This window comes from Cetorhinus maximus, chromosome 28, assembly GCF_964194155.1.
Source record: "Cetorhinus maximus chromosome 28, sCetMax3.hap1.1, whole genome shotgun sequence".
NCBI lineage: Eukaryota > Metazoa > Chordata > Chondrichthyes > Lamniformes > Cetorhinidae > Cetorhinus > Cetorhinus maximus.
In genome coordinates this window covers 23855653-23872125 of record NC_135906.1, presented here as the reverse complement: position 1 = coordinate 23872125, position 16473 = coordinate 23855653, and the positions used below count along the sequence as shown (strand labels likewise).

The 16473-nt window shown below is 41.6% G+C and overlaps 1 protein-coding gene across 2 annotated transcripts in view; it reads left to right on the top strand.

Annotated features, from left to right (window-relative positions):
- The first annotated feature begins 4074 nt into the window (after positions 1-4074).
- kri1 (KRI1 homolog) overlaps positions 4075-16473 on the top strand; it is a 35335-nt gene continuing 22936 nt past the window's right edge. The window contains exons 1-8 of one of the 2 annotated variants that reach the window (XM_078531428.1): positions 4075-4196; positions 5539-5612; positions 8793-8898; positions 10522-10627; positions 11310-11361; positions 12345-12394; positions 13370-13460; positions 15871-15948. In XM_078531428.1, the coding sequence (XP_078387554.1) occupies positions 4100-4196; positions 5539-5612; positions 8793-8898; positions 10522-10627; positions 11310-11361; positions 12345-12394; positions 13370-13460; positions 15871-15948 (654 nt within the window). In that variant the 5' untranslated portion in view covers positions 4075-4099. Of the gene's footprint in view, positions 4197-5538; positions 5613-8792; positions 8899-10518; positions 10628-11309; positions 11362-12344; positions 12395-13369; positions 13461-15870; positions 15949-16473 lie in introns of both variants that reach the window. The other variant, XM_078531427.1, reaches the window with a different exon arrangement.

The following is a 16473-nucleotide window of genomic DNA, read 5'->3' as shown; positions in this document are numbered from 1 at the left end:
AGCTTTTTCAAGAGACGGCACAGGCACAATGGACCAAATGGCCTCCTTCTGTGCTTTAAGTTTCTAAGATTCTATGGAACTGAAGAGAAGAACTTTATAAATTTGTGGTTAAAAGAGACGTATTTCTCCCAGTAAAGAGCCATCAGCAATACCCCAGCACAATGAATAATCACAATGTGAACTGATGTGGAAAAAAAGTCACTTTGCACAAATGCATAGAAGTTCTTGATCCCAAACGGGGCTCAATGGGGACAGCAGAAACAGGGCACAGGCTCCACAAGTCAATATTCAGGTAAGTCACCTTGGACAAACCTTTTGCGCCTTCCGGCAAGTTATTACAGAACTGTCGAATCAGGATCCCAACAGGTAATGGCTATAACAAAAGTAAGCATAGAACTAGGGTGTTCCCAACATTTTCACAATTATTCTTTCTCAGCATTGCCCTGTGATGTTACTTTAGTTTTAGCAGTAGATGACAATTATAATTAATCTTTGTGATTTGGAGGGAGAGAGAGAGAGAAGAGGGGAAGTGCTCACTCTGAATATCAAAAATCCTGCCTACTGTAAAAATTAAAACGTTTTCTTGCAGTTTACTACAAAGCAACAGTCATTGCAGCATTTATTGATACTGTATTAGACACTGCACTACTTAGTTACTTTGCACCAGTTATTACAGTGCAAAAAAAGGCAATTCACTGGGTGAATCACCTTTAAGATAGTTCAATATAGTAAGATGATACATAAGCACAAGTTTTATCGGTGCTTGCTTTTTTTAAAAAACAAATGTTCTATAATAATAAAGTTGTCAATGCTGATGAAAGCTTATCAGCAAAATGAATAGTCAAAAATCACGTGGTTAAATTTACCAATCCCTGTGGGGAGCCACACTTGGGAGCACCTGTCAGAGTTCAGTGCTATAGTGTTTCAGCCCTGTCTCTGACCTCAGCTCCCTTTGAACATGGTTCTCCGCACAGAGAGTGTGGGATCAATGAATTTAAACTAAATTACATAGAATGTACCGCACAGAAACAGGACACTTGAGCTAATGGGTCTATGCTGACGTTTATGTTTCATGTGAGCCTCTTCCCACATCTCTTCATCTAAACAAATTAGCATGACCTTCTATTCCTATCTCCCTCATGCCTTTATCTGGCTTCCGCTTAAATGTATCTACACTATTTGCCTCAACTACTCTTTTTGGTAGTGAGTTTCACATTCTCACCACTCTGAGTAGAGGTTTACCTGAATTCTCTTCTGGGTTTATTCATAACTATCTTAACATCAGTCTTACTCCAAACAAGGACTACAGTTGGAGCTATGTTGTTTGAGTATATAAATTGATACCTATAATTTTTTTTTTAAATCTTAAATCTGCACACTCCCTGTTCGCAAAACCTTACTTCCAGTTGACAACTTTTTGTGTCAGATTGTTCCATTATAAATTTTCCTCTTTATATTTATAATCAAATCAGTCCGCCTTTAAGATGAGGTGTAAACCAAGACCCCTTCTGCCCTCTCAAGAGGACGTAAAAGATCTCACAGCACTATTTTAAAGATGAGCAGGTGTCATAGCCAATATTTATCCCTCAATCAACATTAAAATAGATGAAAGTAAAAACAAAAATAAAAATACCTGGAAAAACTCAGCAGGTCTGGCAGCATCTGCGGAGAGGAACGCAGTTAACATTTTGAGTCCGTACGACTCTTCAACAGAACTAAGGAAAAATAGAAAAGAGGTGATATTATCTAAGGAATGTGATAATAAAGGTACAGATAGCCCTAGTGGGGGTGGGGTGGGGGGAAGGGATCGAAATAGGCTAAAAGGCAAAGATAAAACAATGGATGGAAATACATTTAAAAATAATGAAAATAGGTGGGAAAAGAAAAATCTATATAAATTATTGGAAAAAAGGGGGATCGGAAAGGGGGTGGGGATGGAGGAGAGAGTTCATGATCTAAAATTGTTGAACTCAATATTCAGTCAGGAAGGCTGTAAAGTGCCTAGTCAGAAGATGAGGTGCTGTTCCTCCAGTTTGCGTTGAGCTTCACTGGAACAATGCAGCAGGCCAAGGACGGACACATGGGCATGAGAGCAGGGTGGAGTGTTGAAATGGCAAGCGACAGGGAGGTCTGGGTCATGCTTGCGGACAGACCGAAGATGTTCTGCAAAGCGGTCACCCAGTCTGTGTTTGGTCTCTCCAATGTAGAGGAAACTGCATTGGGAGCAGCGAATGCAGTAGACTAAATTGAGGGAAGTGCAAGTGAAATGCTGCTTCACTTGAAAGGAGTGTATGGGCCCTTGGACGGTGAGGAGAGGGGAAGTAAAGGGGCAGGTGTTGCACCTTCTGCGGTTGCATGGGAAGGTGCCGTGGGAGGGTGTTGAGGTGTAGGGGGTGATGGAGGAGTGGACTAGGGTGTCCCGGAAGGAACAATCCCTGCGGAATGCCGCCAGGTGGGGTGAAGGGAAGATGTGTTTGGTGGTGGCAACATGCTGGAGTTGGTGGAAATGGCGGAGGATGATCCTTTGAATGCAGAGGCTGGTGGGGTGATAAGTGAGGACAAGGGGGACCCTATCATGGTTCTGGGAGGGAGAGGAAGGTGTGAGGGCGGATGTGCGGGAGATGGGCCGGATGCGGTTGAGGGCCCTGTCAACCACCGTGGGTGGAAAATCTCGGTTAAGGAAGAAGGAAGACATGTCAGAAGAACTGTTTTTGAAAGTGGCATCATCAGAACAGATGCGACGGAGGCGAAGAAACTGAGAGAATGGGATGGAGTCCTTACAGGAAGCGGGGTGTGAGGAGCTGTAGTCGAGGTAGCTGTGGGAGTCGGTAGGCTTGTAATGGATATTGGTGGACAGTCTATCACCAGAAATTGAGACAGAGAGGTCAAGGAAGGGAAGGGAAGTGTCAGAGATGGACCATGTGAAAATGATGGAGGGGTGGAAATTGGAAGCAAAATTAATAAATTTTTCCAGGTCCAGACGAGAGCATGAAGCGGCACCGAAGCAATCATCGATGTACCAGAGAAAGAGTTGTGGGAGGGGGCCGGAGTAGGACTGGAACAAGGAATGTTCCACATACCCCATAAAGAGACAGGCATAACTGGGGCCCATGCGGGTACCCATAGCCACACCTTATATTTGGAGGAAGTGAGAGGAGTTTAAGGAGAAATTGTTCAGTGTGAGAACAAGTTCAGCCAGATGGAGGAGAGTAGTGGTGGATGGGGATTGTTTGGGCCTCTGTTCGAGGAAGAAACGGAGATGATCTAAAATAGATGATCTAGTCATTATCACATTGCTGTTTGTGGGAGCTTACTGTGTGCAAATTGGCTGTCACTTTTGCTACGTTACAAAAGTACTTCATTGGTTATAAAGTGCTTTCAGATATCTGGTAGTGGAAAGTGCAATCTAAATGCACGTCTTTCTTTTCCCCATGTCAACTTGTCACACAGTAATTCCACTCTACCACTGAAGAGGAACTGCAGCACCTCAATGTTGAGTCTTAACTGCCCTCTGAAGGGGCCAATAAGTAACAAATACATTTAACAAATATTGTCTAAAATTATTATACTATACTTCAAAAGTAGTTAATTGGCTGTAATGTAAAGTGCTTTGGGGGCATCTTCTGGCTATGAAAAGTGCCCTATAAATACAAGTCTTTCGTTGTGATATAGCATAAATAAATATTGGTTTTGCCAGCAACACCCAAGCCCAAGAATAAATAAAAAGAAGTTAATGGCCGTGTGGATGAGGTACTGATTTAGCTGTGCCAGGGGAGAACAATAAGAATAAACATCTTAAGGAGAGAAAAAGGAATGGTATCAGATTGCAAACTTATTTAAAAAGTGAGTTTTTTAAAAAAACATGTTTTTTTTTAAATTGTGAAGGAACTTTACCTAGAATTCATATTTCGAAGTAACTTACCTTTGAAAACGCACACAATGAACAATTGGGTCCAGTCTGGTCTGGTCAAGGCTGCTGCTGCTTGTGGTCAAGGAGGGCTTTGCAATCACGTGTCTCTCTTTTGCAGCCTGTGATTGGCGGAGGGTAGGCGGTGGCCCCTGACCTTTGACCGCCAGCGCTGGGGGTCGGGCGGCGTGCATGGCAACGGCAATGGAGGAAGGCCTGGAGCTGAAAATCAACGAGCGTTTCGCCGGCAGGTACGAGAAATACCGGCAGAAGGAGGAGCTGCAACGGCGTGAGTATATTAAACAAAAAGGCATCTTTCGAGGGAATGGTTTGGTTTGATTTGTTTTGTTTTGGTTTTTTTTTAAACCTTGTGGCAGCACGAAGCCTGTTGGAATAGGCCTCAGACTCCAACGCTTACAGAACAATCTCACCTAAATCAATTAAACCATTGAAAGTATTCAACAACTCACTGTGCATTGTAAATATCAATATAAAGTAAAAAAAAACTCAATGTATAATCTATATAGTAGAATTAAATAGACATCAAAGTATGGTAGAGATATATTTTATATAAAACCTATTTGCATGTTTTACTTAAATATCAGTAAAACATATATTAGTAGAATATATATGTTTTTAAAAAATTTATTCTTTCATGGGATGTGGGCATTACATTTGTTGCACGTCCCTAATTGTCCTTGAACTGACTGGCTTTCTAGGGCGTTTCAGAGAGCAATTAAGAGCCAACCACATTACTGTAAGCCTGCAGTCATATGTAGGTAGTCACCAGCTAAGGACAGAGCCTAAGATAAAAGCAAAAAAACTGCGGATGCTGGAAAACCAAAACAAAAATAAAAATACCTGGAAAAACTCAGCAGGTCTGGCTGCAGAGAGGAACAGAGTTAACGTTTCGAGTCCGTATGATTCTTCACTGAAGAGTCATACGGACTCGAAACGTTAACTCTGTTCCTCTCTGCAGATGCTGTCAGACCTGCTGAGTTTTTCCAGGTATTTTTATTTTTGTTAAGGACAGAACCTGATGGGTAAAAGCAAAATACTGCGGATGCTGTAAATCTGAAACCTGATGGGTTTTGTTACAATTGATGACGGTTTTGTGGCCAATGTTACTGAGACTAGCTTTTAATTCCAGATTTTATCAATCGAGTTCAAATTCCAGAATGAGCGCATGTCACCAGAACATTAGCCTGGGCCTTTTGATTGCTATCCCAGTGACATTACCACGGTGCCACCATCTTCTCCTATGTACATAAATGCAAAACATTTGTTTATATATACCATATGTACAGTAAAGATATATGTATAAAATATAATCTAATATTGTTCTACTAATATATTTTAATATAAGTACAAAACATTTGTTTATATCTGATATATATTTAAAATATGGCAGAAAAGGCTTATTACAAATTTTGTAAATGTTAAATATATTTTGTGTGTGTATATATAAATATATTTTTCTCTCATAGTGTTTAAAATTGTACATGGGTAATGCTCAGAGTGAAGGAGAAATGAATCTGCAGGATAAATAGAAGAGAATATTTTATGTTTTCAGAATTTTAGTTATACCGATTACAAGAAAAACCGCTCAGATCTTTCTCTTTGTTTTTCAGTGAAGGATCGCTATGGGGATACAGCAGGTGAAGAAGAGACTTCCAGCTCTGAATCTGACGATGAGAGTGAAGTGGTAAGTATGCTAAACTTGTATTTTTGCTTTCCCAGCTTACCAAAAAATATGTATTTTTAAAAAGTGAAAATTCCAACAGCAGCAGACTGAAGATGTTAATGTTTTACAGGGGAACCTTAGTCAGATATGACGGCTCCTTTTCCATCTTTTTTAAGTCATTTCTGATTTCCTGGATTTAGGATAAAAGGCCTGGATTACTTACAATTTTGAGGCGTAATAGGAGGAAGGGTTGGGGGTAACAATGCAACACAGAAGTCTCTTTTCCTTTGATCCTATGAAGAAGATTTCACATTTTTTTTTGAGGTGAGATGCTGAAGCTTTCTTGGATGTCCCAGTGTGCTTCACATACAGTAAATTACTTAAAGGGCGTTGTTGTGAAGGTTAGTGGGGCAGACATTTTGTAGATAATATGCTACAATCGGCAGCAACGATCTGAACGATCAGTTGATCTATTTTAGATGGCTGAGGGAAGATCATCAGGGAATGGGAAAGTGCAAAATGTGAAATAAGGAAAGAGGCTTTCTGGCTAGTCCCAAGAATGAATACCTCTCAGTTGCCCAATTCCTCAAATGTCTATATGAATCTAGAACTAGGGGACTCAGTTTAAGAATAAGAGATATCCATTTTAAGATGGAGATAAGAATTGTTAGTCTATGGAATTCTTTTCCACAGAAAGTAGTGGAGGCTGGGTCATTGAATTTATTCAAGGCTGAGTTAGACAAATTTTTGATAGGGAGTCAAGGGTTACGGAGGGGAAGACAGGAAAATGGAGTTGAGACCACAGCCAGATCAACCATGATCTTATCAAATGGTGGAGCAGGCTTGAAGGGCTGGAGTGGGTGGGATGGGGTTGGTGCTTGGTGCAGTGTGAGGAAGGAGAAGTGCTTGGTGCTTTTCAAATAGTACCATGGAACATTTTAGTATCCACCTGTACAGACGAACAAGAATGCAGCACCAAGTCCCGATCACCCGTCACTCCTATGCTCGCTGACATACATTGACATCTGATCTGACAATTACTCAATTTTAAAATTCTCAACTTTGTTTTCAAATTCCTCCATGGCATTGTTCATCCCAGTCTCTAACTTCCTCTGGCCCTGCTTTAACCTCTTGAGATCTCTGCCTTCCTCCAATTCTGGTCTGTTGCTCAACCCTACTGACTGGGTGGATGCTGAGAGGATGGGAGAGATAGAACGAGGGGACACAGTTTTTAAAAATAAGGCGTCTCTTATTTATGATGGAGATGAGACTGTGGGCAGAATTTTGCCCTTGGATGGCGTGCGGGCCCCACCGGTTCGGTGGCGGGTGGACAGCCGACCCCTGGCACCGAAACGGGGCCTGCCGCCATTTTGAGTGAGTGGGTCAATTAAGGCCCGCCCAGCGGCCTGCCCAAACGCTTCCTGTTCCGGGGGGAGAGGGAATCCCCATCTGTCAAAGTGCGCTCTTTTACACATGTGTGCGAAAGAGCGCACTGCTCCCTGAGGCAAAGTCCTGTCTCAGGGCGATTCGTGACAGGTAAGTAAAGTCTAGAAATAGAAAAATATTAAAATTTTAACATGTCCCTCCCATATGACAATGTCACACGAAATGGGACATGTTAATAATAAACACTCAAAATTTATTACATTTTTAAAAAACGGACATGAAACTTCATCCCGCCAGTGGATGAAGTTTCATGAATAACCTGGAGCCCGCTGGGGCTCCTGGCCTGCCTGCCAGCCTTAAGGTTGGACGGGCAGGTATTTAATTATCTTAACTAGCTTGTCAATGGCCTCAATTGGCCATTGACAGGTTGGCAGGCGGACAGCTGATTTCGCTGTCTGCCCGGCTTCCTAAGAATTTAAATGGCCCGGGATGACGTCAGGGATTCCTCCCGATGTCATCCCGCGTCATTTTCCCCTCAGTGAGCGGGACCCGCCCCCAAATCGCCGAGGGGAAAATCCTGGCCTGTGTTTTCTCTCAAAGAGTCATTAGTCTGTGGAATTCTCTTCCCTGGTAAACAGTGGAGGCAGGGTCATTGGATATTTTTAAAGCTGAGTTAGATAGATTCTTGATTGACAAGGGAGTGAGAGGGTATAGAGGGTGAACGTGGAAGTAAATTTGAGGCCACAATCAGATTAGCCATGTTCTTATCAAATGGTGGAACAGGCTCGAGGGACTGAATGGTCTACTCTTGCTCCTGATTTGTATATTCATATGTATTTTTCATTTCTTCTTAATTGGCAGCCTTGCCTTCAATTACCAATGCCTTAAGCTCTGGAATTCCCTCCCTAAATTACTCTGCCTCTCTACCTCTCTCCCCACCTTTAAGACACTCCTTAAAACCTATCTCTTTGACCAAGCTTTAGATCATCTGCCCCAGTATCATTTTCTGAGGCTCAGCCTCAAATATTGTTTGATAACGCTCCTGTGAAACACTTTGGGACCTTTTACTGTGTTCAATGCACCATATAAATACAAGTTCTTGTTCTCTTCTGTAACAGTGTAGCACTCCCTCAGCGGTATACTGAAGCGTCAGCCCATTTTAAATGCTCAAATGCTGGAGCAGGTTATGAATCTATGAGTTGACTGAGATTCATGAGCAATTGCAACTGAGTCAAATTACCACTAACTTGGTAAGAGTGATTGCTGAAGGACACCAGAACTGTAAAGAATTTTCATAAGTTCATTTGGTGATGGAACTTTTGGGTAACTTTTGAGATATTTATCCACAAAGGGGATATGAAGTAAATGCCTAACCTCATTTTGGCATTAAAAAGTGACTAGGGTTGGCTAGTCAGCATAACCAAGCTGGCTGTGAGTGGCATGAAACCTCATAAACATTCTTTGTGTCTTGCCTCAGCACTTTTATCAGCTTGTGTACCAATGGACAGTCTTCAATTCAGCCGTTTCCACAGGTTTTTTCCCAGAGACTGCTCATTCTGGCACCTAAAATTAACCATGAATGAGATAAGATTGGGAAAAATATTCCACTTTGACTAAAATTGGGAGAGTCTTGCTTTTCCTCCCAAATGAATGGCCCGCTAACAAAATAATTCTCAAATTGCAAGTTTCAAAGTCATGTTGTTTTAGCAGTGAGAATTGTTTTCCCACACCTGTGAGGTGGTCCCTGGTTTTGGGATGCAGGTCAAATCAAATATGTCTGACCAATAATTAGATTCCTCTGTGCTTCTTTAAAAGGAAACTGACCCCAAACTGGATGCAGACTTCTACAGGACCTTATCTCTGTTGAAGAAGAAGGATCCCAAAATCTACCGAAAAGATGCACAGTTTTACACAGTGGAAGGTAGGCCCTGTTGCAGTTTGACCAGTACCTGGTACCTAGGTGGTTAATTGAGTTGCGCAACTTTGAATGCCTAAGTGTTGGTACTTTCCCCCACGTGGTGAATGCCCAGTCATTTAGGAAATTTCAGTGGTGGCAATGTTTTCTCACCCCTGTCTCCCACATCCTCTGTTTGAGGAGTTTTAACCAATCTGTGACATGGCTCTTTAACGTGCTGTTGTACCATCACACCTGTGGTCGCTGACCTACATCGGCTTCCGGACAACCAATGCATCAGTTTTAAAATTCTAATTCTCATTTTCAAATCCTGCTGTGGTCTTACCCTTCTCTATCTCTATAAGCTCCTCCACTCCACTTAAAATACTGGAACTCCAGGCACTTGGGCATCCCTTTGGTCCACCAGTGATGTAGGCCCTAAGTTTTGGAATTTTCTCCCTAACCCTCTTTTTTCCCCCCCCCCATGTTAAATTCACCATGTAAACACACGTTGTTTATGATATTTTGCCCATTGTTGAGGACAAAAAGAAAACTTTAATTTATCTGTGTAATTTATATAATGTATTTCACAATCTTTGGCTGTGAACTCATTGGCATATCACATGAATTGCTTTTGGGATACAGCCACAGTTGTAATGTATGCAAACAACTGCCAATTAGTGTGCAACAAGATCTCACAAACAGTAATAAAGTAGATGACCAGATATTCTATTTTAGTGGTGTCAGCTGAGGGATAAATATTGATTTGGTCACTGGCAGAATTCCTCTGTGCTTTGTCGACTGATTCAATGGATCCTTTTACATCCATATGAGATAGGGCCTTGTTTTAACGTTTCATCCAAAGTTGACACCTCTGCCAATTAAGCGCTCCCTCAGTACTTACACAGAAGTGTCAGCCCAGATTATGTATTCGAGTCCTGGAGTGGAGCTTGTGCCTGTGACACTCTAAATTCCAAGAAGATGCTCTCACTGAGCCAAATTTAATGCTTTGTGGAACCTATAGAAGTGACGCATAGAAGTTCTGATGATGAGTCATACGGACTCGAAACGTTAACTCTGTCTTCCTCTCCACAGATGCTGTCAGACCTGCTGAGTTTTTCCAGCTATTTTTGTTTTTGTTTCACATTTCCAACATCCACAGTATTTTACTTTTATCTATAGAAGTGATGGCTATCTAGCCATTTAAGTATCAAACTAAGAATCACTGTAATGTTTCACCACACCTGCACATGGTTACCAAACTTGAGTATTGGCCGGTAAGCAAGTGCCAGAAATATTGGTTGAGCAGTGCACCTGGTTACATTTATCTAACAATGGAAAATATCAGAGGCGTCCAACAGGTTCATCCGCATCTAAAAGAGAGTGGCTTGCATGCCTCGAGTGAGATGCTTTGTTCTGATAAAGTCTCCGCCCAAAATATTAACCTGTCTTTCTCTTTTTTTTAACCACAGACAGACCGGTTGTGCATATCAAATATTTTTTTTCCACTTCAGATTTCCAGTATGGTTTCATTTTATGAATATTTGGCATCAATTTGTCCGGGGGTGGGTAAGGAGGAGAGACAGGTGGAAAAATGATGCAGCTACTAAAGGGAACCTGATAGTAACCTCCCAAACCTTCTATTAGCAGAATCCAGCAAAGAAGGTAATGAGGAGAGGACTGCAAATAAAAGGAAAAAGGAGAAACCAATGTACCTGAAAGATTATGAAAGGAAGGTCATTCTTGAAAAGGAGGGGTAAGTCATATTTGGCGATGTCAAGGAATGTTGGAACTATAGCGTGTATAAATCTATTTTGGTCCAGCTACCATCCTGTCTCAATTTCATTCACATCTGTGGCTGATGTTTGAAGCCACTTTTTGTTGAGATCGCCATCCTTCCATTAGTGAGAAGCTGGCATTTGCTGGCCATGCATTCTCATCATTTTGTTAGAGGGCTATCGCTTATGGGGAAGAAACGGATGGTTCTCCTGTTTTTATGGAAGTAGAAGAATTTCATCCACCTTTTGCCAGCCTGCTAGTTAAGGCACTCAATGTGGGGAAGGAGTCTCCCACTTGGAGGGAGAATCAAAAGTTTGAATGACCCAAGGTTTCAATGAGTGCAAACTACTTCTGTAAGCAAAGTGTCTTCAATGGATACCAATTTTCACCATTATCTTTGTGTAAAATTTGTATAACCAGAACATTCTTTTGTTTATTGCTGAAAAAGACAGAGTCCACTTGCCAACCAATCAGCACTCTTTTCTCATACATTATAAAGTCGTTGCTTCTCCTGACATTGGTATTCTTGCAATTGCCCTGATGAGTGCAAGACAAAAAGCTACAACAAAATGTATTTTTTCGGCAATACTCAAGTTCTGTACTACCAAATGACTATTCTTTTATTCCTTTCCTTAAATGTATTTATCTTTATTACAAAGGAAATATGAAGATGAAGAGAGTGATGAAGAGGAATCAAGAGTTAAAATTGAGGTAGGAATGCAGCAAGTTGTTTTATTTGTGTTTATGCGGGTTGTTAGCCTAAGTTATGGAAGATGGGATTATGTATGTACTTTTTATGTTTTGTTTTGCGCATTTGTTTCACCTTTTTGGTACTCTTCTCACTCTGATGTAGTGTGACCATGAGGTGGGGGGAAAGAGAGCTTCTGGTTACCAATTTGAAATTATCAGTGGTTTCCAAAGATTCAGTAAGATTAAGTGTAAAGATTAGCTGACTACCTGGGATCATTACCTAGGAGCAAGGTTCAGTGTTGAGTCTGCAGAATTGTTTGGCATATCCATAGCAAAGTCTGGTCAGTTGGTATAGGTTTGGAAAGGTATAGAGAAAGAAGGATTCATTATTCCCTGCCCGTTTTTAAAACTCTTTCCCTTCCTTTCTCAGAGGCACTGACTTAACTTGCATTTTTATTACGCCCTTAACACAGTAAAATGTCAGCTGAGATGCCCCTTTTCCCCCAAATAACTGCTCCTCATCTGTCCCTAAGCAGAGATTGACCCAGGCTGAACTCTATACTCGTTTTACCTGCCACCAGTGCACATGTACCTTCCAGCAAAGGTTGCTGGACAGCAGTCACAAGAAGACTCTGGCTGATGGATTTTTCTGCTACATAGCCAAAATCATTTGTGGCTTTCCCACTGCTGCCCTACTCAAATCAACTAATTCAGCACAGACCTGCATCCAAGCCTATGATCATTTAGTCATTGCCACTTGACACAGAGTCGTACCTTTACCCACTAGGCCATCATGGGAATTAATTTAGTTTGATAAAACAAGTTTTGGTATCTTGAAAAGCTGGAATACTTTTCAGTGAACATGCCAGTAACGTTTCCCTCAGCTTTGAATGTTCTAGGTATCTGAAGAAGTCTCTGTAGATCATTATTCTAAAAGGTGCCTGCAAACAAGAATGTAAAGTTTCTTTGTTTTTGTGATGATGACTTGTTGGATCTTCTTTCAGAGAGCAACATCCCCCAGTTATATGGAAGAACAGAAACAACTGAGAGAAAAGTGAGTATATAGGAACTAGTCCTTGCGATAAGCTTGAATGCAGTATGACATTTTCCTAGTTCGTCCATCTAATTGTTGTTTTCAGACCAGGAATCTTCCTTTACTTGTTGCTCTGATAACCTTCCTGTCCAAGTGGCTACAATACTCTTAATTCCACGTCATTTTATTTGCCAGAAGTCTCTCATATGATACTTTATTGGGTATATTAAAAAAGTATATAAAAGACATCCACCTCGTTTTCTTTTTCTGACCTCTGTGATATTTCTTCAGTGCATTATATAAAGTTGGTCAAGACATTTTAGCAGTCTAGCCCCAATTAACTCCTGTTTCTCCAAGTACAAGTAATTTGACCCCATGTGATAGAGTTGAGGCAGTTAATCGACCAATGGGTTAGGCTAACTTCCCCATAATTTCTTGCCTAATCCCATCTCATTTTGTGGAAGAACGGAGTTAAATTTGCCACCCCAAAACTTTGGCACCAATTTTGAAAAATTACAGTCTGAGTCTGTATTGTTTCTGTCTCGGTCTAGCTGCGGTTCCATGGGTAGCCTCTGAGTCAGAAGGTTGTGGGCTTAAGCCCCACTCTAGAAACTTGAGCAGAAAAATCTAGAATGACACTCCAGTGCAGTGCTAAGGGATTGCTGCACTCTCAGAGCTGCTGTCATTCAGATGAGATATTAAACTGAAGCCCCATCTGCTATCTATATAATACTCCAGGCATGGTCTAGGCAGGGCAGAAGGAGGCTCGTCTGAACTGTGCTGGCAATGTGAAATGGGAGCTCGTATCACCTAGGTATGACCCTACCAGCTGGCAAGGGCCATAACCTCCCATCACCTTGGTGACTCGAGCTGGATTCGGAGGTCAGAGGGAAAAGATTTTACACTAACCTGCCATGCCACTCACTTTCCTCGAAGTTACACATTATAAAGTTTTTTGCATAGCTTTTCTCATCGATTGTTCTGGGCTTTCTTTAGTTTTCGTAAGTTCGTTGAAGACAACGATGAGGACAGCGACGATGGAGGCTTTGGTTTTCTGAAACCACGGATGAAATCCAAAGAGGAGAAGGTGATTATTTTTTATTCTCCGTTCCTGATCTCTCTGCTGCAATGACTGTGTGGGCAGGATGACAAGTTTGAGGCAATGCGTGTCACCACATCCATTACTAGCAGAATTTTTTTTTTTTGTGTGGCAAATGTTTTATCTTATCGCTCGGTTCCACGTTATAAGAGCCAAATACTGCGGATGCTGGAAATCTGAAATGAAAACGGAAAGTGCCAGAAATGCTCAGCAGGTCTGGCAACATCTGTAGAGAGAAACAGAATTAACATTTCGAGTCAAATGTTAAGAAGATGTCTCAACATGTTGACTTAGTTTCTCTCTCCACAGATGCTGCCAGACCTGCTGAGTATTTCCAGCATTTTTTGTTTTCAATTCACATTTTCATTGTTGCCTTAACTCTTCATACAAAATTGTAATAATTCCACATTGTGCGTAGGAATACGTGAGATATGTCACATTATGTCCTATCATTACCTACTGTCAATGTAACATTGCAACGAGGCTGTGAAGGGGGTGAACACTGAAATGAGTGCAAAATGTACAATCCTTTCTGTTCATTCATAAACGAACACTCGACTTTCAATATTCCAATAGCATGGGTTTCGGGGTCAGTGCTGATATCGGTTACTGAGCAACTTTGACTCTGCTGAACTGTGTTGTTTAAAATTAGGCAGTTCAAATTTAAGAGGTATAACTGATGAGGGGCCAGGCTAGACACTTTTCAAGATGGATAACGAACATTCTGTTACTTTATGCTCAATCCTAACTGGAGCCATTGCTTCAAAAATGCCATGAACCCCAGCTGTCTTTTAAATTTCCTGCTTTCCACATTTTCATTTCCTCCCCATGGCAGCACAGTGGATAAGGCTGTGAACAGTGTCTGTTATTGCTGAAGAAAGAGACATGCTATTGAAGCTTTTCATCTTGTACTAATCAGGGCAGATGCAAGAATATCAACTTTCAAAGGAAACAACAAATTATACTGCTCAAGAAAAGGGATGCTGATTGGCTGGCAAGTCGGCTCTGATTGGTCGAGGCATTGCCATGGTGAATGCACCAGGAAGCTACTGTCCCCCAAGCTTTTTATTCAAAAAAGGTGCAATTTCTGGACATAATCCGTTTGCTTTCGGAGGGCAAGTCCCCAGCATGTGAATATATGTAGCTTCTAGCAAGTGTAAGTGAGCTACACTGTGAGCTCGACTGATAATCTTAAATTGGTTGTTAGTGTAATTCTTAGCACAGTCAGGATTGTTCAGCAAATGCTGCCCAGTCTCAGAATCCCATCTAACATTAGACATTATGTTCTGAGTTTTTCAAGTACAGGTTGGTTGAGTATGAAAAAAACAAAAAACTACTGCGGATGCTGAAAATCCAAAACAAAAACAGAATTACCTGGAAAAACTCAGCAGGTCTGGCAGCATCGGCAGAGAAGAAAAGAGTTGACGTTTCGAGTCCTCATGACCCTTCAGCAGAACTGAAGGGTCATGAGGACTCGAAACGTCAACTCTTTTCTTCTCCGCCGATGCTGCCAGACCTGCTGAGTTTTTCCAGGTAATTCTGTTTTTGTTTTGGTTGAGTATGATCTGTACTCTGCCTATTGTGAACAGCCGAAGGGGCATGCTGTTTGATACGATCCGCTGGTCATTGGGACATCTGGCCTACATACCTGGCATCACACCAGCACTGAAATTCATATACCATATTACTCATGGCGTGGTAGGCAGAATGTCTTTTTGGCTTGGCGGCAGCATCCTGTTAATGGAAAACACCACTCAAGTTGCCACTGCATAGTAGTAGTGTGAAATGGCTAGCTTCACCCGTTGCTCAAACTTTTGAGAGCCTTTGCCCTGAGACTGGGCACTTTTCAGGTCTAAAAGTGTCGGCGTAGGCCCGTTTGTGAGCATGCGCGATACACACTGAGCAATGATCTGATCGGGGCAGCCATTTTCCCACAGGATAACCTTGATGCGCACCCTATTTCGGCATCAAGCTTGCACGTTGAGCAAATGGCTCATGCCCTATTTACGAGATTGCCGTTGAGGCCAATTTTGTAGCCCGTGGAGCTGTAGGAATCCCAACGCAGATATTGACCAGTGAAGGTAGGCTTGCAGCAGATAGTACTAGAGAACCCATTAGCAGAAAACCGTCAAGGAAAGGGAACTCATTAGACTGCTCCATTTCAAAGCTGAATTAGAGTGCTAGGATGGGGCACATTGAGCTGTGCAAGGAAATTCTTATGTGCAGCTGCAGATTCAAATATAGCAAACATGTCATCTATGTATTGGAAATCTGCAAGGGATAAGAGGTTAGGGGGTCATTCCATCAAAAACGCATTTTATATGGAAACTGACGAAAATGTTAGTACCTATTAGTTTAATTTAGTCAGTAGTGATCAATCCTTGTTCCCCTTTCAAAGGAAAAAGAGGAAGAATCCTACGTTAACTGGCTGAAAGGGCAAAATGATTTACAAACGAAGGAGGAATTACAAGACATGGTGAGTACTCTCTATTTAGTTATCATTAACTTGGCATGAGCAGACATGAGATCTCTGTGCATATGCATAATATGCCTGATTCATATTACATTTTATAATATTAAAAATGGGCGCAAAGATGTTCCAATCCTTGCTTGCATCTTATAAACGGTGGAAAGGCTTTTTGGAGTCACAAGGTGAGTTACCTGCTGCAGAATACCCAGCCTCTGACCTGGTCTTGTAGTCACAATATTTATGTGGCTGGTTCAGTGACGTTTCTGGAAAATGGTGACCTCCGCCCCCCCCCCGGATATTGATGGTGGGAAGTTTCATCAGTGGTAATGCTGTTGAATATTAGGGGGAGCTGATTAGATTCTCTGTTTTTGGAGATAGTCATTGCCTGGCACTTTAGTGGTATGAATGTTACAACAAAAAATTGCATTCCCCGGTGTGGTACTTAGCCAAAAAAAAAAAGTTTCAAATTTATTACCTTGTTCGCTGATCCTGGCTGGGGCAGTATTCAGGGTGCTACAAAGGATTGTAATA